The sequence below is a fragment of the Cucurbita moschata genome, unplaced genomic scaffold (assembly GCF_002738365.1).
Source record: "Cucurbita moschata cultivar Rifu unplaced genomic scaffold, Cmos_1.0 Cmo_Scf00004, whole genome shotgun sequence".
Taxonomy (NCBI): Eukaryota; Viridiplantae; Streptophyta; class Magnoliopsida; order Cucurbitales; family Cucurbitaceae; genus Cucurbita; species Cucurbita moschata.
In genome coordinates this window covers 1,963,878-1,991,340 of record NW_019268520.1, presented here as the reverse complement: position 1 = coordinate 1,991,340, position 27,463 = coordinate 1,963,878, and the positions used below count along the sequence as shown (strand labels likewise).

Here is a 27,463-nt window from a genome sequence, read left to right as displayed (position 1 = left end):
TCTGCACAAAATAATGTCATATTTTGACACAAAGCTTTTATTGATTCTCCACATTTTGGAAGAAGAAACATGAAACCACAAATTTATAATCATTTCACTTTGAACAATAAAATTATAAGTTTGCATTTTACATTTTACATTTTACAATTAAATAAAAATGAATGGGTGAGATTTATTTAAAACCATATGCCTATAATCTTTTCTCTTTGCCTCACAATTTACAATATTAAAGAATCAAAGGGGATTGTGGTAGACAATATCATTTCAAATGCATAGTGATTAAATAAAAGTTCAATAACAAAAAGCTTTCAACTACTGAACCACATTTCCTACTTTTATCACCATCCTCATCATCGTTTTAATAATGGAGAGACCATCGTTTTAATAATGGAGAGACGTTTCAAGAAATTACTCGATTTTCTTCTGATTCGTCGTGATTATAAGAATTTTTTTATTATTTTAATAATTAGTTGCATATATTTATATGAATTTTTGATGTTGGATTGTTTGGTAGATACCTTTTATTCCTTAACAATAAAGAAGAGTTTTAAGTAAAGATCCTTATTTATTATAATGTTAATTAATAATCAAAGTGTCAAATAGAGCAATAAGAAAGCACCATAATCATTCAAACCCTTTTGCTTTCATTTTTCATTTTAAATAATTACCGGATCTTTTTTTATGATTGAGTCACCGAAAAAAAAAAAAAAAAAGTACAGTCTACCAATATAAACACTCACTTTCAATTCTTTCAAGTCTTTCTTAGCTATTCTATCTTTAAATTATCTCTCATTTAGATGTATTCTCGATTTATTCATGTACCTTCCGTTTCTCGATAGGTTGTTTCTAAGCCTAACATGATGGAAAAAAACATCACAAATCTCACTCCCACTGAAGTATTGACTTTTTTTTAAGCAAAAGGACAACGAGTTTTTTTTTTTTTTTTTCTCTTTAATTATTATTTTAACAAGAAAAGAAAGAAAAGTATTTTTAAAAAGTTATTGTACAATAATTGATTTATTTTAAAATCGGTGGTTTAAAAAATGGTTTGTTGTATTACTATATACATAAAATTAACTTTTTAATTGGCCACCACAAAAATCATTAATCAACATCACCGACCTTCGTAATAGGATTTTAAAAACAATAGTTTGGTAATTTTAATAAATTATAGAAGGCTTGTTTCAAAATTATTTTTTAAAAAAAAACCAATAATTGAAAGAAATATGAAAAAATAGACATTATAGAAATAAATAAAATAATAATAATAAGTTTTTTGAAACATAATTCGGAAAATCAGGAGCCTAATATTCATCGTTAAACATAAAATATGAATTATTTTATTTAATTGCAAACTAAAAAAATATTTTATTATTCCATTTCAATTTTGTTTTGCGCATTACATCAACCCTCCACGCCTACCTAATCGTCTAGCTGGACTAACTCGAAGATAACATAATTTATTTTTATTAAATTATAAATTTAATTCCTCAATTTTTTTTTTAATTTCATATTAAAAAAAACCAATTAATAATTATTTAAAGGTAAAATAAACAAAAATTTCAAAATGTAGTAATTTAACTTAATAATTATTATTATGAATAAATTACGGCTTACGTTATCAGTTCCTATCACCCTCTTCCAAAATAATATTTGACTTCTTTAANATAGAAAGCATCAAAATTGGTGATTAAAAGTGTGTTTTTCTTTTGTTCCTATTTTTTTAACGAAGATGTTGAATTTTGGTAGCAAATTTGTTGTCTTTTTTTTATTGATGGTAACATCACGATTCATCTTCATCTCTGATTATTTCGAGAGTTTCTAATCATTATTTGCCTCATCACATAGGATTCGTTATAGACAAATTAGTTCGTAACATTCAAAGTGTTTAAATTAATTCTTTGTCGTGTATCATTAAACATTAGAGCAAAAAAGTCGATTAAATTTTTTTTTTTTTTTTTTTTTTTTTTACATGGGAATAAAATTAACATGAAATTTAGTTATGGGGTTGATGAGTAGAAAATGGAAGATTAAATTATTTACAAAAATGAGTTGTTAAAATAAAAGGCACATGGGGATGACCTATTTTTCTCAATAATAAAATTCACATTATTGATATAATCTTAATTGCACTTTATTTATTTATTGAATTAAAAGTCAACTCTCCCCTTTTTTTAATGCATTTTTTAAGTAATGAATATTGATCACATAAATGCAAACTATTCTTTTTATTTTATTTCTTTTTTGTCTTATTATTCTTCTTTATTTATATATATAAATAAAGAGAAGGAGAGAATAATATATAAGCAAGGAATATTCCTTCTTTTACATAATTATTGGTATTTTTTTATTATTATTTTATCTGCCCACTATCATCGCAGTACAGAGATTCAAGAAAGTGATCGTCTATGACTTTAGTCTCGTCTCAATAACCTAGTATCTTAATTCTAGTGGTTCGAGTCATCTAAAACTTTGAGAGTCGATTTAATGATTAGGCTCGACGCTCCCAATTGTTACATTTAACTAAACCAAGTTGAATTTAAACTCTGCTCTATGGTTCGTGTCGTGTTTGGACCTTTGAAAACACTGTTCGAAGTTGACTTCAATAGTAACTTCTATTACGACGATGTTTCGATTTAGTGTTGTTGAACATTCTTATCAACTCATGAAACAAAAACATTCTTGAATTATTACAAATCTTTATGAACATAATAATAAACTTAACTAAAACTTAATATCAGAGGGAGAATTTTACAACATTCTTTCTGCATCTACTACTTTGATGCTGTGTTCTTAAGAGGGCTCTTTCCCAAACTGGATGGCTTAGCTTCTGCACTTCTCTGACCCGGTGTTCCTCGTCCACTGGCTCGAGGACTCTGCTCTCCTCTTAGCTCGCTCACCCGAGGGCTGAAAGAGCGACGAGGGCTATCGATACTTTTTCGGTCACACATTGGCGTTGCCGTGGAGCTTGTGATTTTAGGACTGCTAATATGCCTAAATTCACCACGGCTTCGAGTGATAACCTCGTCTAAAATCTCTCTGTCCCCACCGAACGATGCTCCTGCACCGAGCTCGGCTTCCTGTTCACACACATTAGTATCAAACATGTCAATCAGCTTGGTGATTACTAATTATATATCGAAAAACTAAACGGTTATGTTACCGTTGCAAGATTAAACGGTAAAGCTGGCGCTTCTTCGAATTCGGCTGCATCGAGATCTTGGAGATGTGCACCTTTGAAAAACTTGGGAAGAAGGTATTGTCTTACAGGGACAAGGAGCATAATCATTAGAGGAAACATCACCCCAGCAATTGGAACCCATGTTAGTCCAAAACATATGAACAAATATACTGTTTGAAAAATGGTAAAAAGAGCAATGGCCTTGAACGGCACGGTCTCGACGAACGTCGCGTGGTAATCCTCAAGAACTCTGCACATGACAGTAAAAAACTTATGTGTTACTTGGTGAAATAAATTGGGAAGAAGGTAGAAAAAGGAGTGGCTGTTTCAATTACTTGTATCTTCTGCTAGGTGCAGTGAAGAGCAACAAGATTCTTTCCCAAAACTGATTACCAGGCAAGCTTTCGATCGCCATAAAGGCGAAGTAACCCCATAGAACCGATGTCGGGATCTTTTTAAGGATCGGCATGGCTGCAACGCATCCTCCCACCATTGCAGCTTGAAGCAAGTTACTGACACGCTGTTCTTTCACCTCAACAGGCAATAGATCGTCGATTTCCTTTTCGATATCGAATATTGTCTCATCAACCGGAGCGTCGAAACTGCCCATACTAGAAGCTGCTTGAATGGTTGTCTCCTTTAGCTCATTCAGTCCCTGCTCAAAAGTTTTTACATAGCTTAGTTTCAGGAGCATTTGGTACAAAAGAATGCGAAAAGCGCTTCACTCGTGGTGAACGATTCAAATAAGTTTGTGTTTATCTGAGACTGCTTCACAAAAGAATCAATAAAATCGGGTCGCTTACACGAACCGCAGGCTGTTGGTAGATCAAAGGGGTCTGCATTTGTTGATATGCTTCTTGCATATTTCTATACAACTGACCCAAGCTCGCATTCTTTCTCATACTACTCTGCGCCGTTTCTACGAGTTTATTCCGCAACAACTGCAAAATGAACACAAATCTTTTAGTAAAAGATTATGAAGGTAACTCGGAAACGATTACTAGGACCGGACTGACTAGTTTACCTGGTGTTTGAGAGTAGCCAGGCTCTTCGTATGCATCGGAGATTGTGGGATGACACCATTGGATGGAGGGATTCCTAGAAGACCACATATTAAGGTCTGAGACAAGACAAGATTCGAACCGTTATATCGATGTAACGAGCCATATGCCGAAAGGAAAACATTCGAGATAAGGCATACCAAGAATCCCAATAGAAGTAAATCATAATGGTAAGAAGATGGTTTCCTCAAATTGAACTCTTTCTGCTGAGCAAGTTGAGATGCAACACTATGATCGAAATAGTAAAGCACCGCGATCATCGTAGCCGGGATGAAAGCTCCACAGATATAACTAACAGGAACGTCAAGCATATCCTGCGACGTTGTGATGAAAAACAATCAGTATTTCAGTACAATCAGACAGAGAATCAGTAGAAAACTGATTAGCCTTACCTTAATAACAGTCCAATTTTCGTACGCACCGTGAGACCACGGATTCGGGCTAAAGAGTCGCCTCGGGATTCCTTGTGGGACACTTTTTGAGGGTATATAGGAAATACCTGTCCAAACAAGAACCATGAGCGGCACTCCATAGTCTGCTATCAAGCTTCTGAGCCAACCTGCCAAAGAGAAACTATAAATAACTCGAAAAACTTTCTTGAACATCTCATCTTTTCATGTTCTTCCAGATCATACCTGATCCATATCGCCATGACCGTGCCTTTCGACTCCTTAACGAAGTGAGTAGAAGGCCAAATGACAATACCAAAGCAAACATCCCATTGGCAAACCTCCAAGAAGGTATAAACTCGATCAACGTTGCATTTTCCCGTTCCGGGATGCGAAACTCATCCACGAGTCCCTAAAACAAACTCAAACTCTCAACTACTAAACAACATATGCTTCTTCTTACACAGATTTAAGCTTATTAGTCTTCTTACTTACTTTCACTGCTTGCTGCATGAAAAGCATTGCTATAAGCATACCGAACAATTCACCGGCGAGACGTGTGAACCGATTAATGATGGAACAAGCTCCTAATATAGCCATTAAGAACAGCAAGGCTGCAGTCCAAACACACACCCTAAAGATACACAAGTTCATACAAAGTTGAGTCAACAACAAGAATTGAAGAACTTCATTAGAGACCAATTCTAGTTTCTTTGAAGCAATTAGCAAATCATACCATCCACTCCATGCTAGAAACAGATTCCGACCCAACTCGGGTCGTTCCTTCGCAAAATTAAACATGAAGGTATACATAATAACAGTAGGCTCTGCCACTCCTAAGATGAGCAAAGGTTGACCTCCAACAATGGAGTGAATGATACCACAAAGAGCTGTGGAGGCTAAGGTTTGAACAGCAGTGAGTACCCCATCTGTCAAAACCAGAACAAAATCAACACTTAAGAACACAAAATCAATCCAAATCTTCAAAATCCTTGTGTTTTTCCTTCTCTTTTTCAGATCTAACATGAAATTGAGAAGAGATTATGAGTTACTACTACTCTCACCAGTACTTCTCTCCAACTGTTCACCAAATGAAATGACAGGAATTGCAGAGGCAAAGAATATGTAAGTAGTGGGAGCCAAAATCCTAAAAACCAATGAAAACATCAACAAAAAGACAACCCCAGAAGCCAAATGAACCAAAATTGCAAAAAATAAGGACCCATTGAAGAGATATTCATACCTATACCCAGCTCTCAACCCACTGGTCCAGTCTTGTTTGTAGCACACTAACCTCCCTTTGAGATCATTCTTGATTCCACGAAGAGGAACAAAAGTCTCCTCCATAATTTCAATATGGGTTTTGTTCAAAAACACTTTGTAAGTGGAAAAAAATGAAGCTCAAGTTCTGGGATTCTTGAAGGACATTGGTATATGAGAAAAAGGGCTGTAAATGAGTTACATGATTGAATGAATGGAAGCTAAAATCTGAGAAACAGAGCAAATGGGTGCGTAGAGAAGGAAGCAAAGTGGTGGATTATATAAGGGGCGGTGGGGGATGAAAGGGAAGGAAGGGTAGATTTGAAGTAGACGTAGAAGCGGGTCAGAAGGGGGTATGAAATGAAATGAAAGCTCGCTGTCAAAAAAAACATAAACAAATAAAAGAATAAAATTTCTAAGGATATTTGGTTTTGTTCATGAGAAGGAATCAGCTGTATCTCTCAGCATTCAATGCTCCATGGGTCTTGGTGATCCTCCATTGATGGGAGATGATATTTGATGAACATAAAGTTTATAGCTTTAATGCATAATATAGTACTAACACAACACAGCTTTGACTTGAACTGTAATTTTAGTTAAGGAAAAGAATCGAATTCGTAGAGTCAACCAGAATCTATAGAAGTTTTAATTGAACTTAAAATTGGAAAATTGGTTTTAGTGTTGCTTTCATTTTGTGATTTTTTTTTTTTTTGTTTTTTTTTGTTGTTGTTGGTAGGTGTGAATGTGATGAATTTTGGGCAGTAATTTAGTATTGTCGTCGATAATGAACGTTTTATTCACGTAGCGAAAATATTGAAATGTTTCATTTACTTGAATCAACTTTTTATTTTATTTAGGATTAAACAAAATAAAGGATTAAACAAAATAAAGGATAAAAAAATTTGTATTCATGAAATATATGGAAAGTTTTAGGGAGTGCTTAATTTTTTTTTGTTCCTGATCTTATGCTGCAACTTAAAGCCTAATTAGTGTGTGAAATATTAATTTTCTCAGTTAACAAATTTATAAGGGTGATTTACTCCTATAAAAATTTATTGTATAAGATTTCTATTCGATATTTCTATTCACGTCTCCATATGAACAATTTAGATCAAATTATTTTTTATATAGACCAAGACATCAATCATTTAAGATAAACTTCGTTTATTCTTAGATGATTACAAAGTTTGGATGGATGATAAATTAGGATCATAGTATTTCATTAATGTATTTTAAGACTTTTTTATTTATTTTAAACTTACATTTATATAGTGGCTAATTATGATTATAAGATATGAAAGTTACAACTCTTAGAATGTCTCGTAAGGCTACGACTTTCATTTTGAAGCTATATAAAATCATATGTGTTATGTTTGTAAAGTAGACTTGAAAAATGTACATAAAGTCAATGACCAAGTTTCTTTGCAATTCTATGTAGTTTAGATTGCATGTTTAAAATCATTCAAACATAGTCGATCTTACGTGTAGAGTGATTCGAATCTCAAACAAATGTTCTTAACTTAAAATATTCGATTAACAATTACTTCCCTTGTAGTGATTTCTTATAATTTGGTATCAGAGGTTTCTTTTGTATGGATTCCTTGTCGATTTTGAAGGATTACAAAGTGAACTACATCAATAGTGTTATCATGATAAAATACACAACTTTATTCATATATTATAGACACTTTAGATTATTACTTAAACATAATTTTTTTCGTTCAAGATTACACTAATCACTTTAGATTTTCATACCATAAATAATATTAAATTATTAAAAATTTTAAGGTATAAATTCCAACCAATTAAAATTTAGTCTTATTATCAACAAAAGAAAAGGTTAAAAATATATTTTTTTTTCTAATGGTCAATTAACGCATTTAATAATAACTCATGAAAGAAATAATAGAGATAAATGATATATCACTTCCGAATAAATAAAGTAAATGTTTTCCTTAATCAAACAAAACAAAAGAAAATTTACCTTTTATAATATTCCCTCCAAAGTAACGTAAGGTTGAAGTTTTAATCCTATAAAAAAAATTAAATATATATATACATAATTCAATAATTTCACGTGTTATTTATTCATACACCATTTTTTAATTTTAAAAACTTATATATATATATATATATATATATATATCTTTTTTTAGTATTAATTATATTTTTTAACTAAATTTATATAATAAAGTTTCATTTATAATTCGAGAGTACTAATGACATAATTTTGAAATGTAACGTTATATAATTTGTTCCCATCAATTGGGCTTAAAAGCCCAAATACAAAGACGTTAGGCCCAAAAATCATAAATGTACCATTCGACGCCGTTTTAACGAAATAATAAATCAGAAATTATTGAACTTCCTAACAAAAACAAAAATAATATTTCACATCCATATATATTTATCTAAAAAAAATATACTTTAAAGGTTCTAAGTTCTTCAAATTTTAAATATTATAAAAATTTTCAAATAATTCAATCATATATATATATATATATATATATATATATATTATATTAAAATAATAATAATCATGTTTATCGGAATAAGATGAAAAGCAAAGTGGAAAATGAGGTGGAAGTGGGACGGGAACGAAAAATATATTCTCTATCCTCATCCTCGTTTAGCTAAGGAAGAATAAAAGAAACCCTTTACTTTTTAGATTCATAGCTCTCGTCCTCCTCGTTTAGCTAACGAGTAAAATGTTCTCTATCCTCGTCCTTGTGTAGCTTAGGATTTAAATCTCTAAGCTCTTAATTGATGACGTTATTTATGTCCACGTTTTCAAAACTTATGCTTAATTATCAATATCTTTATCAAACTTTTATTCAAAAGATTTAATAAATTATTTTTTAACTAGATAGGTAAATAAAATGATGAGAGACTAAATGTATTTATAAATTTAAAAAAAAATTAGCATAACATAATAAAAATTTATACTTAATTTCTATGGAATTTGTAATTACGAAATTATGACAAAATTTAAAGTTGACATAATCAACCAAATTGTAATAAATTAAATTTGAATGTAACTTTATGAGAGTAAAAGTATTTTTTACTGAAATTAGTAACAGTCATTATGAGTGGGCCTCCACAAATTAATCCCAACATATTTATTTTCACCAATATAATGTTTTAAAATGTTACTAAAATTAATATTCTTTTAATTAATGCAATTTCCAACGCTTTTGGGTCATGAAAGTAAAATTCAATACATTCTACAAATATCTCTACACATTCTTTACTCATCATAATTAACAAATATTTGATAATTAATGCAAATATCTGCTCACATTCTACCAATAATTTATTATTAAGATTTAAAAAATATTTAATTTTTCAAAAGTATCTTTTCCATTGATATCATAATAAAAATATTCTTAAATCGATTTTATTTAAAAAAAAATATGTCTAAATTTTTAAAAGTTTTTAATAATATTTTAAACTTAAAAAATAAATCTAAATTTATTATAAAGATTTAAAAAATATTTCATTTTTAAAAAGTATCTTTTCCATTGATATCATAATAAAAATATTCTTAAATGGATTTTGTCTAAATTTTTAAAAGTTTTAATAATACTTTAAATTTAAAAGATAAATCTAAAAATTTTGAAAATAGTAAAGTTTGTTTCAAAAATATCACTTTTAACATTTAAACGAATACATTTATAAGTTTTATTAATATTCTTAAATTTTTTTAAAAAAACTTTTAAATATTTTAACTTTTTTTCAAAAACTTTAAAAATAACTTACCAACGTTTCAAAATACTAATAATTTACGAGAAGACAATTTTCTTCCGTATGTTTGACCATAAAAAAACATAGATATTTTTTCAAACATAAAAATAAAAATGTAAGATTTTTTTTAATTGGAAATGTATTAATAATTTTTTTTTAAAGTTTATAGTATTTTTTAAATAAAGTATTAACGTCTATGTAAAAAAAAACTAATTATATAGGTTTTTTTTTTTAGACTTTTTAAAAATTTAAAGTATTATTGAAACTTTGAACGTTTATGAACATTTAATTAGACAAAATCCAGAATTTAAAGATATTTTTATTAATTTAGCCTATATACTTTTCCTTTACATAGAATTAAAAAGGAAACACAAAATTCAATTTATTTTTATAAACGCATAATTTTTTTAAATATTAAAAAAATATAGAGTAGCGCCAAAAATAATAATAAATAGGTCGAAGGTTTGAAGTCAAAAAAACAATTAATTTTCTGCGTACGTAGAGAGTAGGACGTCACAGTGTGGCTGTTTTCTGACGCTGTGGTCTTCATGTGAGGTAAAACGCTGCCGTTTCGTGAGAATAAAGTGGAAATTTCATTCCATAACCACAACGACCACAAGCCATAGAAAAATAAATATATATATATATCCCATTACCTTTTACTAATATTCAACACTTCTTTTTAATTAAATTATAAATTTAGTTTATAAATCTTTAAATATTATATATATTTATGCATTTTCCATATTTAATATTGCAGATACTCATATATATCCTAGGACTTTAAAAAGTGTAATTAAAAAAATAAAAAAATTTCAATTTCAAATTTAATAAATTAAACTAAATAGAATCTTATGGATTCCAAAGGAAGAAAATGTTAAGAGATTTAATTTTAATTTTTTAATATCTCTGGATCATTTAAGAAAATGAAATAATAAAACAAGTAGAAAATGGCAATAATTATTATTTTTAATAATTATTATTAGTTTAAAATTTAAAGAGAAAGGCGAAGGTCTAACTCTTTGTGATCATCCTTCTTCTTCGCCTCCTCTCCCCCGTCGATCGCTTCGAATGCCGCCGCCGCTGGATCCGCCGTCTGTGACTTCGGCAGTGCTCTGGCTTTCCAGGACTTAATGACCTCCTGTTCCTCGAAATCTTCGACAAGAAAACAGGGCATCCAAACACCATCCACGCCTCGGTTCGAATCGCAATGAACAATCTTGTGATTCTTGTTCAGATCGTGGCCATTTGTTAGAGAACCAGAACCGGTGATTTTAGCCCTAAACCAGTTGTACGGAGCACGAAAATTGTCGACGATCTCGCTGAACTTCTCGATTTCCGTGTCGTCGCTGTCAATGCGATCACTCTCCTGCCTCTTCCTCTTCCCTGAAATCTCCATTCGCTCCGATTGAGTTCTGCAAATTCACACCAATTTTATACAAAATTAACCGAAAGAAAAAACGACTTGGAATTTCGGTACGTTGGGGGAAATTTTCTCGATTCCTAACCACCTCCACTTTCCTGGATGCTTCCGGAATGACCCGAACCGTTTCTCAGGTCATTTATACGCCATTTTTTAAATAACAATTTATTTCTATAATTTTAAATATTATGGCATTATTACATTATTACATGAAATTTTGTAATATTTTTAACTTTTAATTTCACTGACATATTTATTTATTTATTTATTTATAGATTTTGTTGGTTGGAAGGATCTTTTAAAGAAAGATATTCTCATATTCATTATTGAATGAATTAAAAAAAAAACCGAAAAATAAAATCAATGTATTAACCAATTGTTGCCAAATAATGTGAAAATTCAATGAATAGACATTTTTTATGATTTTTTTTTCCGTTCAAAGAATCTTGTAAATGAAGATATTCTAATATTCCTTGTTGAATGAGTTATAAAACATAGGTTGAAATTCACGAGGTAAATATTAATATTTATTGAAATTTTTTAATTTTCAAGATTGATACGAGTATATAAAAAATTCGAATGGTGTCGTATTTATTTTTCTAATATTTAAACTATGGTCAAATATTTAAAATATTTTTTTATAAAATTTTATGGATTAAGTAGACATTAACTTCAACGTTCCAACTACATTTAGTATGAAAAAATGAGGAAAAAAAACGCATAATGTGATAGAAAATTAATTAAAAATTGGTTAAGACTTGATCAATGAAATATTAATTAAGTCCCAATATGTTTTAACTTAATACCTAATCGCAATTAAATAAACTTTAAATAATTATAATATTAACACATAATATATACTGTGAAATATTAGTCAATATTTTGGTATATAATTTTTAATTTAGTTCCTAATGGTTTAAAAAGTTCTATAGTAAATATTAAAATTGGACTAGTAGCCTAAGTATGTAAATTTTAACATTCACATACAATTTGAATAAGTTTTTACTCTTTCTTTTTTGTTTATTTTATTTGCTCGTTGGTCGGTCAACTCAGGACGAGGGAAGTCATTTCCATCACGACTTACTTTTTCATTCCTCGGGTTTAAACATAAATTTCCTATCTCGTTTAGAGCTGAGACTTATTGCTTAAATGTACATCTCTACACGAGAGAGCTACCTTGTTGGAGTCCAAATAATAAATAAAAACGGTTTTAAAATTTTGGATTAGCTTTAAGTTTCAAAATATATATATATATATATAGAAAGTAAAACTGGTTAAGAAGAAAGTAAAAGGGGAGCAAAAAGATTTTCGAGAGAGAGTTTGAAGGCAACAACAACGGCTTAGCAGTATATAACTATTCGGGTAGGGAGAAGTTGACAATTAGTCATATCCCCTTGCATAACATTTTGGGGCATTTTAGCCCTGGCATGTGTAGACATGATTTTGGTGAACGGTCATACACTCCGTGCTGACCCAATATGAAATGGTAAAAAACTATCTATGATGAAAAAGCATGTAAAAGGGGTTTGAAACGGGCATGCAACTATGGACAACACGTTTTGAACAAACAAGACCGGGATACTTGTCATGCGGCCATTGACAACACGCCTTGGAGAAACAAAGATGTAATATATTATTTATAATTGATTAATTTTGAAGAAGATATTCTTAAAAAACACATCTCCTTGGACATGTCTACATATGTTACAAAGTAGCTCTATCAAATGGGTTAGCAATAATCCCTTTGAGTCTCCAAGATAGACCTCGAGGAGGCTTCAAGCAAGCACCCAAGTGGAGGGATTGTTAGGGTTTGCAAGTCCCCATACGCATTCCAACAAAATGGGTCCAAAAAGATGTCACCTTTTGAAGGAAAAAGCTCGATATTTGCAAGTGTTAGGTTCACACAAGGCATAGAATCACTGCACCCAAAGTGCATTGGTGGGCTTCTAATATCATAACTTCCTTTGATGTCAATATAGCTTATGTCTGATACAACCACGGCTGAGGTTTGATTGAGACACCCTTTGTTGAGGCAATAGAATTGGTCTATGATGATCGGGTTCCTAACGTTGTCCATATGAATGTTATTGAAACTTACTCCTCTTACCGCTCCAAACCCACCTTGCCATGTCTTGATCCGAACACCGTTGTCCGAGACCTTGATTATTGAGTCTCGAACTGTTATGTTCGACACGCATGCTCGGGAGTTGTGATTGCCTAGGCTGCCAATGCTGGAGATGGAAAAGATCAACGGACGTTGAGTGTATGAACAAGTAGTTTTATACTCTATTATAGCATCTATTATAACTATAAAAAAATGTTACATAACCCAAATCCGCTAGCAGATATTGTCCTCTTCAGACTTTCCTTTGTGAACTTCCCCTAAAGGTTTTAAAACGCGTATGTTAATGAGAGATTTCCACACCCACAATCTCACCCCCTTGGGGCCAGCGTCCTCGCTAGCACACCGCCCGGTGTCTAGCTTTGATATCATTTGTAACAAACTCCTTTGTGAACTTCCCCTAAAGGTTTTAAAACGCGTATGTTAAAGAGAGATTTCCACACCCACAATCTCACCCCCCTTGGGGGCTAGCGTACTCGCTAGCACACCACCCGGTGTCTAGCTTTGATATCATTTGTAACCGACCAATCCCATCACTAGCAAATATTGTCCTATTTGAGCTTTCCTTTCCGGTCTTTCCCTCAAGGTTTTTAAAACGCGTGGTGAAAGGTTTCTACACCCTTATAAGAAATGTTTCGTTCTTTTCTCCAACTAATGTGAGGTCTTCACATAAAAAGTCTCAGACTTTTAATAACATAGGTGGTCACGACGTACAAATAAAACGCTATAAAAAGTCTACAATAACATTTTTTTGTATGCTATCGTATCCATTATTTCTTGTAATGAATACATGATGGAATTATAATAAGTTTTTGATGTTACCTAATTCCATGACCTGGTCCACACGTAATATTTCGTATATCAACGTTATAAGAACCCGAACCAATTGAAATACAATCATCACCTGGGTAAGAAAAAATTCAACCCAAATTTACAATTTTGGTGGAAAAAATCAAAGAAAATGATAAGAAAATAATGTTCTTGATCAGAACTAACCATTGGCAACAACTGAATTGAGTATCTGAACCCCATTTGTATTCTCAATGTGAATTCCATCGGTGTTTGGACTCCAAGCAGGAGCTGTTATGGTAAGAGAATCAATATAAACATCTCTACAATTGTCGAACCTGAAGTGGAATTGTGGGCTGTCTTTGATTCTAAGCCCTTCAACGGTCAAGTTTGAGCTCATGAAGAATCTTATGGCCTGCAAAAACCCTTTCAATTGTTCATATTCTAAGCTCATAAACAACAACATTTTGTAGAATTGGACTTGAATTAACTTACAATTGGACTATCACAAGGGCCTGCCTTTGTTCTTCCCTTTCCTCCCTGAAAATTGGAATATAATTAGAAGCTCATAGTTATGCTCAAAAAACATCTTAGTATCAATGTCATGTCTCTTACTCTGTGGGGTTTGCAGGGAAGATCCCACCATTTTTGACCTCGCCCATCAATAACGCCATTTCCTCGAAGCGACATGTTATTAACTCGATAAAAAACCAGCCATTGATGAGCACTGTAACTCTTCGGCCAAGCGTCGGGTCCGTCCGGAGCTATGAAAGTGCCATCAACTTGAAACACGATGCCGTGTTTGCACGGCCCGGTGAAAATTGTCGATTGGATCATAAACGAGAAGCCATATGGAACAAGAATAACTGCATAGTCGTCATTGTCGCTTTGACAGGCTGTGTCCCATGCCATCTTGAAGGCCTCCGTGTCGTCTGTAGTGCCATCTCCAATGGCGCCATAATGACGTACGTCGAAAAAGCCGGTGGCGTTGAAAGATGACCCTCCGTCGTTGTCGTCGGGAGGATTGGCGGGTTCGGGGGAAGGAGAAAGAGGAGGAGAAGGAGAAGGAGAAGGAGAAGGAGGTTGTGAAATGGTGAAATGGGGATGATGGTGAGAATGTTTGTGGTTCTTTGCATGGTTATGCCATCGTCCATGAACAGGAAAGAAGAAGATTATGAGTGTAATACACAAAGCAAAGGAACAAAAAGGAGAGTTCATTTTGGAAACTGAAATTTTGGATAAAATGGATATGGAGAATGATGATTATATATTATAAGGAGAAGGGTAATCATGTCCGACTTGATCAAAATATGTAAAAAACAAATAAATTGAGTAAAAAGAATAATTTATTGTTCGAGACGAGGATGGTTGAGAATGGTTGGGAAGGAGTCTCAAAATGGGTAATTTTAAGGGAACGATCATGAGTTTATGAGTAAAGAATACATTTCTATTGGTACGAGCCCGGTTGGAGTATATAGTTTTTTTTAAGTTTAGGGAACCGACCATTTGAATTGAGCCATAGCCATAGGTTTTAGTGTGGAGTTTGGAGATGATGAAAGAAAGCAAAAGTGTATGAAAAACGCAACACCCACCAAAGATTCGACGGCAAAAGAAGAGAGGAATGAATATTTAAGTAAAAGAGGGGTAATGGAGGGAGCATTATGTGGGTTTCAGAGCTGCCATTGCGGCCTAATGGCCATTCAGTCGGTGCTCTTTTGTTGAGCCATAAAATAATAGAGAGTGAAGGTGGGTTGGTTGGTTGGTTGGTTGGTTGGTTGGGTTTTATAAGCTGCTGCATGCCGAGCCGACCTTATCTCGCTTTCCCTGTTTTTTCAGTTTTTGTTCCACCACTTTGAGTCCACGCCATTGGCTCCCCTTTTCTTTAATGCCACCCGCTGGTTTCAGTTAAGGGCCATTAGGGTTTCAATTACTAAGTTTTGTTTTTATTTCGACTTTTGTTTGATTATAACAACTATCGAGAGCTCGAGTCCTTGTGAGTTCCCACATCGGTTGAAAACGAGAATGAAGCATTCTTTATAAGGGTGTGAAAATCTAACCTTGACGAGAAACCCGAAAAGGAAAGCCCAAAAAGGACAATATATGTTAACGTTGGGTTTGGGCTGATACAATGGTATAAGATCCAGACAGCAGGTGGTATGTCAGCAAGGACACTGGACCTCGAAGGGGGGTGGACATCAGCGGTGCGTCAACAAAGACATTGAGTACTGAAGAGAGGTAGATTATGAGATCCACATGGGTTGGAGAGGGAAAAGAAACATTTTTTTACAGGTGTATGGAAATCTCTCCTTAGATTATAAAAAGAAGCCCGAAAGACAAAACTCAAAAAAGACGAGGACAACATCTACTACCAGATTTAGACTATTACTAACGAACTTGACATAACAAGACAGTCACCCGTTCTTTATTTTTGCATTAGGGATGAGCTTGTTCCTCACTTTTTGTTAGTCGAGAAGGAAGTGTATCTTAAAAGTTATTAATTTTATATGCAATACTATATTATCTATTATAATTTTAAATAGAATGAATTGACATACAGAATGATTATGTAAAGAAATAATATATTTGATAAATTTAGAAGTCTAATCCTCGTAACACTATTCATACGACTGACTTTATAATATTTACAAATGAATTAATTCGAATCTATTATGTGGAGAGACATTTGAGCAGGAGTAACACATACAATGAATTTGTACAAGATTAGATCAAAAAATATTTTATCTGTCCTTATTAATATACTAATTGAGAATAAAAATATTTCACATCATAATTATGTGTAGGGGTATCACATACAATGAATTTATACGAGGCTAACACAAAATAACTTACGTCTCTTTATTAATTTGTTAATTGAGAATTAAAATATTTCACATGATAGCGCACAACCCTTTCATTACACTGAAAATGACTTAATTTATGATTGAATCATAAACAGTATTTAAGGTGTAGAAGATATAATTATAGAGTATAACTAACCGTAAGAGCAATTAGATTTTTTAAAAATAAAGAAAAAAAAATAGGTATCGTCCTAAAAATCGCGAGATTTCTGACGAGGCCAGAGATCTTGCAACAGAACCACCCACGCTCCCTTCAAAAGTTCCTCGACACACACTCCCTCAACCACTAAACGATTTCTTTGTCCTCAGATCTGCAACACCCACACATCCCTGAGATAGAGAAGACGTTGTACTCCTTGTGCGAAATCACTCCCCTAAAGCGATGTAAAATCGTGCATAGAGAAACGAAGCATTCCTTATATTTTAAAATTGTGAGGCTAACAGCGATACGAAACAAGTCAAAGAAAACAACATATAACAAGCTAAAGCAAATAACATATGCTAGTGGTGGACTTGGGCTGAGGTAGAGGCAGGCAGCCAACTTTCAACAATATTGCTCTTGTTTTATAAACATTTTTCAAGATTCACATTTAAATACATCAAAAACATAGGTAAACACTCACATAATCGAGTAAGGATGACATGTACATAGTAAAAATTATTTGATTTAATAATTCACGTGTTAGGACTTGTGAATAGTTACATACAGTTATTAAACACAAAATTGTAATTTCTAAATTTATTAAATACAAAATTTAATTTTCTATCAAACAAATCAATTAATTATTAAAGATTTTATATGAGAATTTAATATTTAAATTTGAATTCCATGGATTACATAAAAACTAACCTTAAAATGTGCTGTAAACTCAAATCTTCACACAATCTTCTTTTGTTTTTAATATGTTTTTTTCTAAGAAAAAGTTGTCGGTTGGGTCAACATTAACGGCTCCTAAAGTCTAAAATTATAGGATCTCATTTATATATAAAAGTTATTTATTTATTTGCCTAATATTCACTAAATAAATTAAACTATTTTACCATATTATGGTGCAACAAAAACGTTTATTTGTATAAAGAGAGCTTCACGACTGAGATTTTGTAAAGATAGAGCCGATGGAAAAAGAAACTTATAAATATATAACCAATTAAATTACAAGCACCCTGCATTTGCTTCTTTGAACGGTTTTCTGCTTTATTAACGAGTATTTTTAAATTTAAACCAAACATGATATTAAAAAAAATAATGGGTCTTTAAGATCTCGAGTACTTATGGTACCATATAGTTGATAGGATCAATTTCAAGAACTTTCGACATTTGTCTCTTAAATAAGAAAAGTATACTTGTGTACTTTACGAGCATGCTTGAAAATACTTTTAGCATGCCAAAAGCATTTTGTCACTTACACTAGATAAAAGAATATTCTAAAGCGTTTTTAGCATCGAAAGTGGTTATAATTAAAAATATTTTTGCTAAAACGCTCGTAAATAGACGTCTAGAAGGCAGAAAGCAACAAGAAATTAGGGTAAGTAGGTTTGAAGCAAAGCCGAAAGTGTGAAAAGTCATGGCATAGGGGACCAAAGACAAGGTCGGCTGCCTCTCTCACCACACCACCACCACCACTTTTGGCCTCCCACCATGCCTAGTTTCTTTCTATTTTATTCAAAACCCCCTTTTTCCTCTGTGTCTGTGTCTACTTTCTTTCACGACCTTGTTTCGAACCGACTTTAAAATTAAAAGAGAAATGAAACGTAAATTATAAACCAAATCTTCTCGATCGAAGATAGTATATGTAAATAAATATCCCTTTCTATAAAGAAAATACGGGTGCTTTAAGATCCCGCATCGATTGGAGAGAGAACAAGTGTCAATGAAGACTCTGAGCCTGAAAGGGAGTAGATTGTGAGATCGTTGGAAAAGCACGAAAGAAAAGGTCTAAATGTGACAATATCTTATAGGTAGGGACTTAAATTGTTACATCATCCTTAACCCCATTTTAACGTTTCCTTACGCTAGCAAAACAATAAATCTCTCCGCTTACAAAAAAAAAAATGAAATTTACCACAGTAAACATGTTGGCACGAACAGGATAAGTTAAGCTAAAAGGTTAAAAAGTTGTTGGAGAAACAGTAAATAAGTAAAAAATTTGCATTAAATTCAAGTACGAACAGAAAAAGTGAAGAAATGTTGATGATATGGTGGTAATTGTAGTGGCAAAATTGGTGGTGAGCATATTCCAAGGTTATGTTCATTTGCAATAAGGAATTACAATCTGTTTGTTAACTACAAATCAAGGGCTGTTGTTGTTGTTGTTCTATCCATCATCAAGGTATTAAGAACATACCCACCACAACCATTTCTCAACCTGATTTCTACAGGGAAAACGACCACGACCACGACCACGACCGCGGTGATACATATGAAAAAATAATATGGGCATCGGAACAAATTAAACGGGGAACAAAATAACAAATAATACGCCTTCCATTTTTCATTTTATGCTACCTACTACTTTCTACACCCTTATGTGTCTTAATACCCGACCACCTTACGACCCGAGAAAATTGCAGTGCTTCCTTGCGTGTTCTGGAATAAGCCTCACGAGCATCTCGGGGGGTACTCCCTTCAATTCTGATTCGCAACAAAATTGAAATAAATTAAAGTTAGGCATATATATATATATATATATCAGCAGATGGATCGGTCATCATCGAGTAATTCTTGAATAGTTCCATGGTCGTTACCGTGAGCCTTGAAGTTAAACAATGGAGGAAGGAAACGTCCATTGGGAAGACGAGTGTTCGGGTCACGGAGTTCATCAAAGAACGGATGAATCAAAGCCTCCAACTGTACAAATGTGAACAAGATTATTCGTCAGAGACCCGAATGACCGACATTCATTTTAGAATCTTTCTTTCTTTAATTACCGCTGTGCTTCGGAGGTTCGGAGAGTACTGAAGAAGTCTCGAAACGAGATCCACGGCTTCTGGAGGCATTCTCTTATGGAATATCTGAAATCGAGGACGTATACAAGGGTAAATTGGTAAATTGCTTAACAAGGGGAACAGATAACATATACGTACACACACAAAGTTTCAAGTACCTTGTGCCATGGATGAGCTTTAATTTGGGGGAATTTAAATTCTGTGTAATTAGGGTTCATGCACTTAATTTCCTCCCTAGTTGGGGTTCCTAGAACCTGCAAGAGTTCTCAACAGTAAACCACTGAAGTGTGACACAAAACAACCGAAACGACCGCAAACAGAGCTCGTAATACCTTGATTATCTCAACAAGTTGATCGACTCCGCTTTCACCGGGAAATAGCGGCTGAAAACAATGCCAGAACACTTCTTAAAATTGTTTCTCGAAACAATAGTTATACAATGGTAATGTGCGAAATTCGACAAACCTGTCCAAGCAGTAATTCAGCTAGAACACAACCAGCTGACCAGATGTCAATGGCTGTAGTGTACTCTGTCGCACCAAATATAAGTTCGGGTGCTCGATAGTACCTAGAACAGATGTAAGCTATATTTGGTTCGCCTCTAACCTGCCAGATGTAAACAAAATTAGTCTCAATGTCGGGCAGATCACAAAACAAATCGAGTATATTCCTGTCGAAAAAGGAAACGAACCAAAACTTTTGCGCTGCCGAAGTCACAAAGCTTGAGTTGGTGGGTGTGTGGATTAACCTGTCGAAAGGAGAGTGAAAAGAATCAGCAACTTATTCATCAAAATGTAATCAACGCTCGAGATAGAACGAACACGAACCAGTAAGTTTTGGGGTTTTATATCTCTGTGGCATACTCCAATACTATTATGAATGTATGCAAGAGATCTGCAAATCTGCATTGAAAGAAAAAGGAAGAAAGTTAAGAATGTTAAAGCAGACATAGAAAGATATTCCCAAAAGAATCATTCGCCGAGTTCACCACAAAAACGAAGAACGTTATTCGGCAAAAACCTGGTAAAAATAGAGTTTCACGTAGATCAGCGGCATCCTTTGGTTCATCTTGTTATAATGTTTGATCACTCTATGAACCGTCTCGGGGACATATTCAAGAACAAGATTAAGATAAAGCTCATCCTTCTCGGTCGTTGAGAAGAAACAGTGCTTCAACGACACGACATTTGGGTGATCTAGAAGACGCATGGTCTGCAACTCCCTATTCTTGTACCTCTTATCCTGAAGAACCTTTTTTATTGCCACGGTTTCACCCGTTTCCAAGCATTTTGCCTGCAAAGTAACATTTATAATATATCTTGATTCGTAAAAACAAAAACGACGAAAAGCCATCCACTGTTCATACCTGAAATACAACTCCAAAAGAACCGTGTCCTACAGCACGCTCAGCCATGTAACTGATAGTCTAAAACAAGTTTTAAACGAAAAGAAATCAGAAAGAAAGTTAAATTACAGTCGGTCTCAAGAATAAGTTTCTCGGCATTCACCTGTTTTGGCTGGCCATTCTTTCCACCAATCGTTGTTACAATTATATGGCCTGTTTCGGTACCATTTCCATCGACAACGGTGGCTTCGATTTCCTGTTTTAATCCAAATATATATATCAGAAAAACAATATTGTTCAACCTTATATGGAAAGGATCAAAGTAAATACAAAATGTGGGTACCTTATCATCCCTAATTCTCATATCGTTCATCTCGTCGGGCAACCTGTCAACGCCAATTGTACTCCCACCGTGATCCCTTATCACAGAATCAGGAACTACGCTTACCGATGTCATTGGCTTCGATGTATATGCAGCAAATATCCTTCAAACGTAACGTACTTATCTCGGAATACAATCACTTATCTATAGATGCAACCTGCAACAGTCGGAAAGCTGTAAGAAGAAGCAAATAACATGGACAGGTACAAAAGTATTTCAAGAAATTTGTTCAACAAAACAGAGGATCCATCTTAAAAAGGAAAGCAAGAAACGTCAAGGGATGAAGAAAAAATTAACATTATACAGATATTTTAACAGAACAAAACTCTAGCCCATGAAAATTATAAGATCAATACACCCTCTTGAGAGCAAATTCAACAAGTTCATGTTGTTCCACAGCCTAGACAGCAAAATGGTCATCTTGTCTTGAGAAACTTCAATCAAAAGGGGATAAGCATACAAGGATACATCATCATATCAGCCAACATTAATGTCGTTTCCTAAAGTTCTACAGCTAATCAAAACCTAAAAATCGAAAAACGAGCCAGAGAAAAGCAAAACCTAGCTAAACCCCGGCCAGGACAGAAATCTGGAAATCCGCCGCCATTGGCGGCGATTCCATCGCCTCCGCCGGATCATGAGAAGTAAAACAGACACAGAAAACCTAAATCCAATACCACCCAGATTCGATTCCGACGAGATTCAGGCAAAATCAAACACAGAAATCGAAACTTTCAAGCAATCCCAAACTTCAGAACAGAGAAAACGAACAAGAAAAGAATCAACATGCAGAAATCAAACAAACCCTAATGAGAAAGGGGGAAAAAAACAGAACAAAGCAAAACCCACGATCTATTTCAGAAAGAAAAGATGAAAAAAATGAAACCCATTAAAGAAGAGGGGAAAACAGAAGAAACCCTTTACCGATCAGAAATTTTAGACAAAACCCAAGTCCAAAAAACGGGTTTCTGCAAGCGGATCGTCTTAGAAACGAAGAAGACGATAGAACAAGAAGAAAAACTTGGATTGTTCTGTATGCAAATGGGGGAATTCCTGGTTTCCTTGAAGATATTGGAATGATAAAAGAAGGGATTTAGAGAGAGAAACGGGGAAGGAATGAGAATGCTTTTTTGGGGGTTGTTTGTATTTGTTAAATGGGTGCCTGTGAGTTGGGTGGATAATGGTGTTGCCTTCGGCTTTTTGGCTGTTTTGACAGTCAACGAAACGACAGACCTGAATTCAAAGCTCTCATTTTTATTTATTTATATATAATAATAATATATATTATTTGTTAATTAATTAATTAATTAATTAATGTCCATTCTTCTTTTTTTTACTTTTCTCTTCTTTCCACAGTCTCTTCCTTTTTGACCATTCAAACCTCCCCGTCCCCACTTGTCCATTCTTTTCCAAAGGTACCAAATTACCATTTTACCCCTCACTCTTTTCCAATGGCCATGGGTGGGTCTCTCTACCCTCCTCTCAAACTTTCAACTTCCAACCCCAAACAACAAACTGTTTTAAACCTTTTAATACGTCCGAGAATTGAATTAGGTTATAAATTCTATTTGAATTGTTCGGGTCACCAACCTAACTAACCCAAAATTTCGAGTTAATCCGATCGTATATACCCTTAAGATTTTATACTTCCAAATCAATGTTTTATAGTAATTAAAAAAAAAATTAGTTTTTAATTTTTTTAAATTATAAGGGCTAAACGGGTAATTTCACAGAAAAGTTGAAAATTGATATAGGTTAAATTAATTAAATAATTCATGTTCAAATGTTTTTATGGGCGTAATAATTGAAACTCCCAAATTGGTTGAAAAAATATAGCTATAATATAATTTTTTTTGTTATTTTATTTTAATTAATAAATAAATTACTTACTTTTCACATTTTGTTGTTTTCATTGTATCTAACAGTTTAATAATTTAAATTATTTGGCATAAAGCAATTTCTTTACAGATTTTAATATATTTAGATTAATTTTTCATTAAAAAAAATTAATTTAGGTCTAAATTTAATCATGACATTAGGGACTGGTCCCTATACTTAGTTTATAATTAACTCTTTATTTTCTAAAACTAATAATAATAATAAGATTAAATTATAGAAAATATCATCCAAATTTATATTTTTCTTCCAAAAATGTCCCTGGTGTTTTAAAAATATAAAAATATCTTTAATATTAGTATATATTTATTCAATGAAAATATCTATAAACTTTGTATTTTTTAAAACATATTATTAAAAAAAATTCTATATATATATATATATTGACAATTCACTAATATTTTTAAATGATACCGTTTTCATCCGTATATTAATAGTAAGATCATTTTTCAAAAGAGTTAAAAATACTAACATATTATTTGGTTGACTTAGACAATACTTATTTGGTCACCTAAACAAATTACTAATTGTTTCTAATACTAGCTTGAACCTGCCCTTCAACGTCCAACTCAATCTACAGGGTGCACGACACCAAATTAAGCATAATAAACGACTTAATTCGTTCAATAATATTAATTAACCCAATTTTGGTTAGAAACAATTTAAATTAACCAAACAATTATCATATTAACCTCAAATGTCTCTGAAAGTATAACAAACGGCTTCAGATGGGTCGAATAAAGTTTGAAATAGTCGAATTATTATTTTTAGATTTGAAGGACCAAAAATATATTTTTAAATAAATAAATAACCACAATTTAGTATGTATAGCTCATTCTTTTTCAACGGCTACTTTAAAATATAATAATTATAAAATAATAATACAGTAATTACACCAACCACTAAATATTATAATATTTATTCAAAACAAACCTAGAAATTTGGGGGAAAATAAAATTCACATTAGCTTTGATATTTGAATTATTTATTTCGAAAAATACAGAGAGGAAATTTCCGATGTTTTGAATAAATCTAATTTTTAATTAATAATAACTTGACCCAATCCAACTTTTTTTTATTATTATTAATGATTTTCCTGTGAAGTGCGGCATTGATTGGGTACCCCCAATTTTGAGGCTAATTAAAATTGTGACCCCATAACTATTCTTATTCAAACAAAGCGCGCTAAAATTTTATGATGTTTGCAAAAAGGCACCTTTTTGGATTCCTTTAATAATACATGTCTTTATTTATGTCTTCATTTCCCCTTTTCTTTTTGTTTCATACCAACAATTTTGAGATTATATTATAAATTAAAATATAACAAAAAAAAAACCCTTAATTTTGTTTTTTATTTAATAAATATTCAATTTTTTTTTTTTTATTAATACCTTCCAACTTAAAAATAATTTAATATATCATTTTTGTTTTAAAAATATTTATCAAGTTTTTAAAAACCAAAATTATAAATATAATAAATTTTAAAGTAATAAGGTAAAAATCTCAGGTACAGTTCTGTGGTGTAGTAGTATGTTTTGAGTTGGAAACAATAAATTTAAAATCGTTCATATATATATATAAATTATCTTTTAAATACTCTTATTTATATCGGTATAATTCTTACCCTAATTTATTTCAACGACCAAACAAAATAAGGAAACTTGAATGTAAGTCTAAAATCCTATAAAGTACAAAAATTAAATTCTCCCCTAAAAAAATTACCTTAATATATATAAATAAAAAAGCTAATAAAGCAATGTTTTTTCGATCATGAGAATCTTTCTTAATGGATTACAATAAATAGACTAATTTGGAATAATTTGATCAATAAAGTCTTCATCACTACAAATTTGATTTGGTAATTCACGTGTTTTCTTTATTTTTTCTCCCATTGGTTATTCTCAAAATTATGATTCCTATGTCTTTTTTAGTGTATCAAACGACAAATTAACTCACACTCAACTATTAACATATAACCTTGTTAAAATATTTAAGTTCTAAGATCGTTCGATGATTATAATTAAAATATTTTAGTTTGATTGGATCTTGTTGGAACATTTTTTTAGACTCAACTCCAATGGTAAATTTTTTCAGTCTAAATAACTCTGATTAAATAATTAACTCAACGTAACTCAACCATAAAATATATTAGATTGAATTTGTTTTATAAAAAAAATTATTATTTTGAAACGTGAAAAATGATATTATAAAAGCTTAAAAGTTTATTTTTACATGTTGTTGAACATAAGTAATTGAAAGATAATTATGGAGTTTTTTTTTTTTTTTTCTTTTTCTTTTATCAACCATGCTGTTTCACAGGCATATATTCAAGGGTAATTAAATTTGGGCTTTTGTTCTGAGCCCAAAAGCCCAAATTGGAAAAAGAAAAAATAATACTTCCAAGGGTAATTAAATTTGGGCTTTTGTTCTGAGCCCAAAAGCCCAAATTGGAAAAAGAAAAAATAATACTTCCAAGGGTAATTAAATTTGGGCTTTTGTTCTGAGCCCAAAAGCCCAAATTGGAAAAAGAAAAAATAATACTTCCAAGGGTAATTAAATTTGGGCTTTTGTTCTGAGCCCAAAAGCCCAAATTGGAAAAAGAAAAAATAATACTTCCAAGGGTAATTAAATTTGGGCTTTTGTTCTGAGCCCAAAAGCCCAAATTGGAAAAAGAAAAAATAATACTTCCGCAGCCAGGATTCGAACCTGGATTTCACAACTGAAATTTACCGTTTGAGCTACTGCGGATTTTAGTTGTACTATGCAAACTAAAGTTTATATGCTTTAAATAATTTTTTGGGAGTAATGGATTATTATTATTATTAGTATTATATAATGAATTTTTTTTGTTTGGGACGAATGGTAAGTGAAAGACTCAACACATCATAATGAATTTTTTTTCTTTGGGACGAATGGTAAGTGAAAGATTGAACACATTGGAAAGTGGATCGTCCCTGATTTATGGTTTATGGTATTTTATTTATTACCTGAGCTACGGAACTTGAACCTGATTGAACTCAGTCTTGAACAAGGGTGAAAGAGGAAATAGGTGGTGGTGAATCAATCTGCCATTCCCACCCCAACTCTTCTGAGTGCTGCGCTTTAGTTTTCGAATGTGTCTGTCGTTTAGCCTAACGAGTCTTAGCTAAGGGAGGAGCTTCTGCTTCTCGTGAGAACTGCACTCGCTGATCTCGAATCGTCTTATCTAGAAGAGTTATACAATGTTTTAGAGCTTTGCGTGGAAGAAAAAAGCAATGTCGTAGAGACGAAGCCATTGAAAGTCTATTTATTTGTGTGATTGCGTTAGGTATACAACAAACTTTATTAACTTTATATATACCATCCAAAATGGTTAGGAATGAAATCATCTTACAATATAATTAAAAACGTTACATTTTCTTATTACTATATTTATACTCAAAATTATATGGTTTGTTCTATACTTTGGATTGATTGTTAGAGCTGGTCCTCGGTCAACGATTTTAGTTGCCAATCTTGATTATTAATAAAATAGGATTGAAAATCGATACCAAAGCCTAAGATCAACAACTAATGGCTAGCAACTAAAACCATGGATCATTGACCAACCACTTCGGCTAGACATCAATGACGGGAACGGGTGAACAACAACCATTATCGTTGAACTTGTAAGGGACGATCACAGTTTCATAAAATATTATTTTATATTTATTAAGAATTTTATAAATAAAAAAAATTAGTTTTGATAATTTAAAAAATCTTAGTAAAAATATATATACTAAAAACCATGACCTAAATAGCATTCCGCAGCCAGGATTCGAAGCTGGATTTCACAACTAAAATTTACCATTTGAGCTACCACGAATTTTAGTTGTATTGTTCAGACTAAAATTTATATACTTTAAAGCGTTTTTGGGGTAATTTTTATTATTATGATTTCTCTCGGACGAATTGTTAGGTGTATGAAAAACTTTATTAAACTCTGCATGTACCATCAAAATGGTTAAGAATGGAATCATCTTACACTATAATTAAAAACATTAAATTGGGATGAATAAGGAGAAAAAAAAAAAAAAAAAAAAAAAAAA

The 27,463-nt window shown here is 32.3% G+C and overlaps 3 protein-coding genes across 4 annotated transcripts; all 3 read right to left on the bottom strand.

Moving 5' to 3' along the window:
• Positions 1-2,666: 2,666 nt before the first annotated feature.
• LOC111442322 (boron transporter 1-like) lies at positions 2,667-6,361 on the bottom strand. 2 transcript variants are annotated; one of them, XM_023079683.1, is made up of 12 exons: positions 5,875-6,361; positions 5,696-5,778; positions 5,368-5,560; positions 5,127-5,265; positions 4,878-5,043; positions 4,635-4,801; positions 4,383-4,556; positions 4,206-4,301; positions 3,991-4,122; positions 3,517-3,836; positions 3,164-3,431; positions 2,667-3,080 (listed from the first exon to the last, which is right to left on the bottom strand). In XM_023079683.1, the coding sequence occupies exons 1-12, from the start codon at positions 5,976-5,978 to the stop codon at positions 2,775-2,777; spliced, it is 2,148 nt and encodes a 715-aa protein (XP_022935451.1). In that variant the 5' UTR covers positions 5,979-6,361; the 3' UTR covers positions 2,667-2,774. The 2 variants fall into 2 exon arrangements, with proteins under 2 accessions (XP_022935451.1, XP_022935450.1); XM_023079682.1 differs by having other exon boundaries at positions 2,775-3,080; positions 3,985-4,122; positions 5,875-5,978.
• A 6,314-nt stretch (positions 6,362-12,675) lies between these two features.
• Positions 12,676-15,192, bottom strand: LOC111442323 (polygalacturonase At1g48100-like). Its single transcript, XM_023079685.1, has 5 exons — positions 14,585-15,192; positions 14,465-14,509; positions 14,177-14,384; positions 14,003-14,084; positions 12,676-13,289 (listed from the first exon to the last, which is right to left on the bottom strand). Exons 1-5 carry the CDS (start codon positions 15,185-15,187, stop codon positions 12,788-12,790), a joined length of 1,440 nt encoding a protein of 479 aa, XP_022935453.1. The 5' UTR covers positions 15,188-15,192; the 3' UTR covers positions 12,676-12,787.
• A 3,813-nt stretch (positions 15,193-19,005) lies between these two features.
• Positions 19,006-22,668, bottom strand: LOC111442293 (glycogen synthase kinase-3 homolog MsK-3-like). Its single transcript, XM_023079635.1, has 13 exons — positions 22,425-22,668; positions 21,462-21,657; positions 21,282-21,374; positions 21,140-21,199; positions 20,794-21,066; positions 20,601-20,675; positions 20,465-20,521; positions 20,239-20,379; positions 20,106-20,156; positions 19,932-20,027; positions 19,756-19,839; positions 19,573-19,675; positions 19,006-19,459 (listed from the first exon to the last, which is right to left on the bottom strand). The coding sequence occupies exons 2-13, from the start codon at positions 21,573-21,575 to the stop codon at positions 19,377-19,379; spliced, it is 1,230 nt and encodes a 409-aa protein (XP_022935403.1). The 5' UTR covers positions 21,576-21,657; positions 22,425-22,668; the 3' UTR covers positions 19,006-19,376.
• Positions 22,669-27,463: the final 4,795 nt, after the last annotated feature.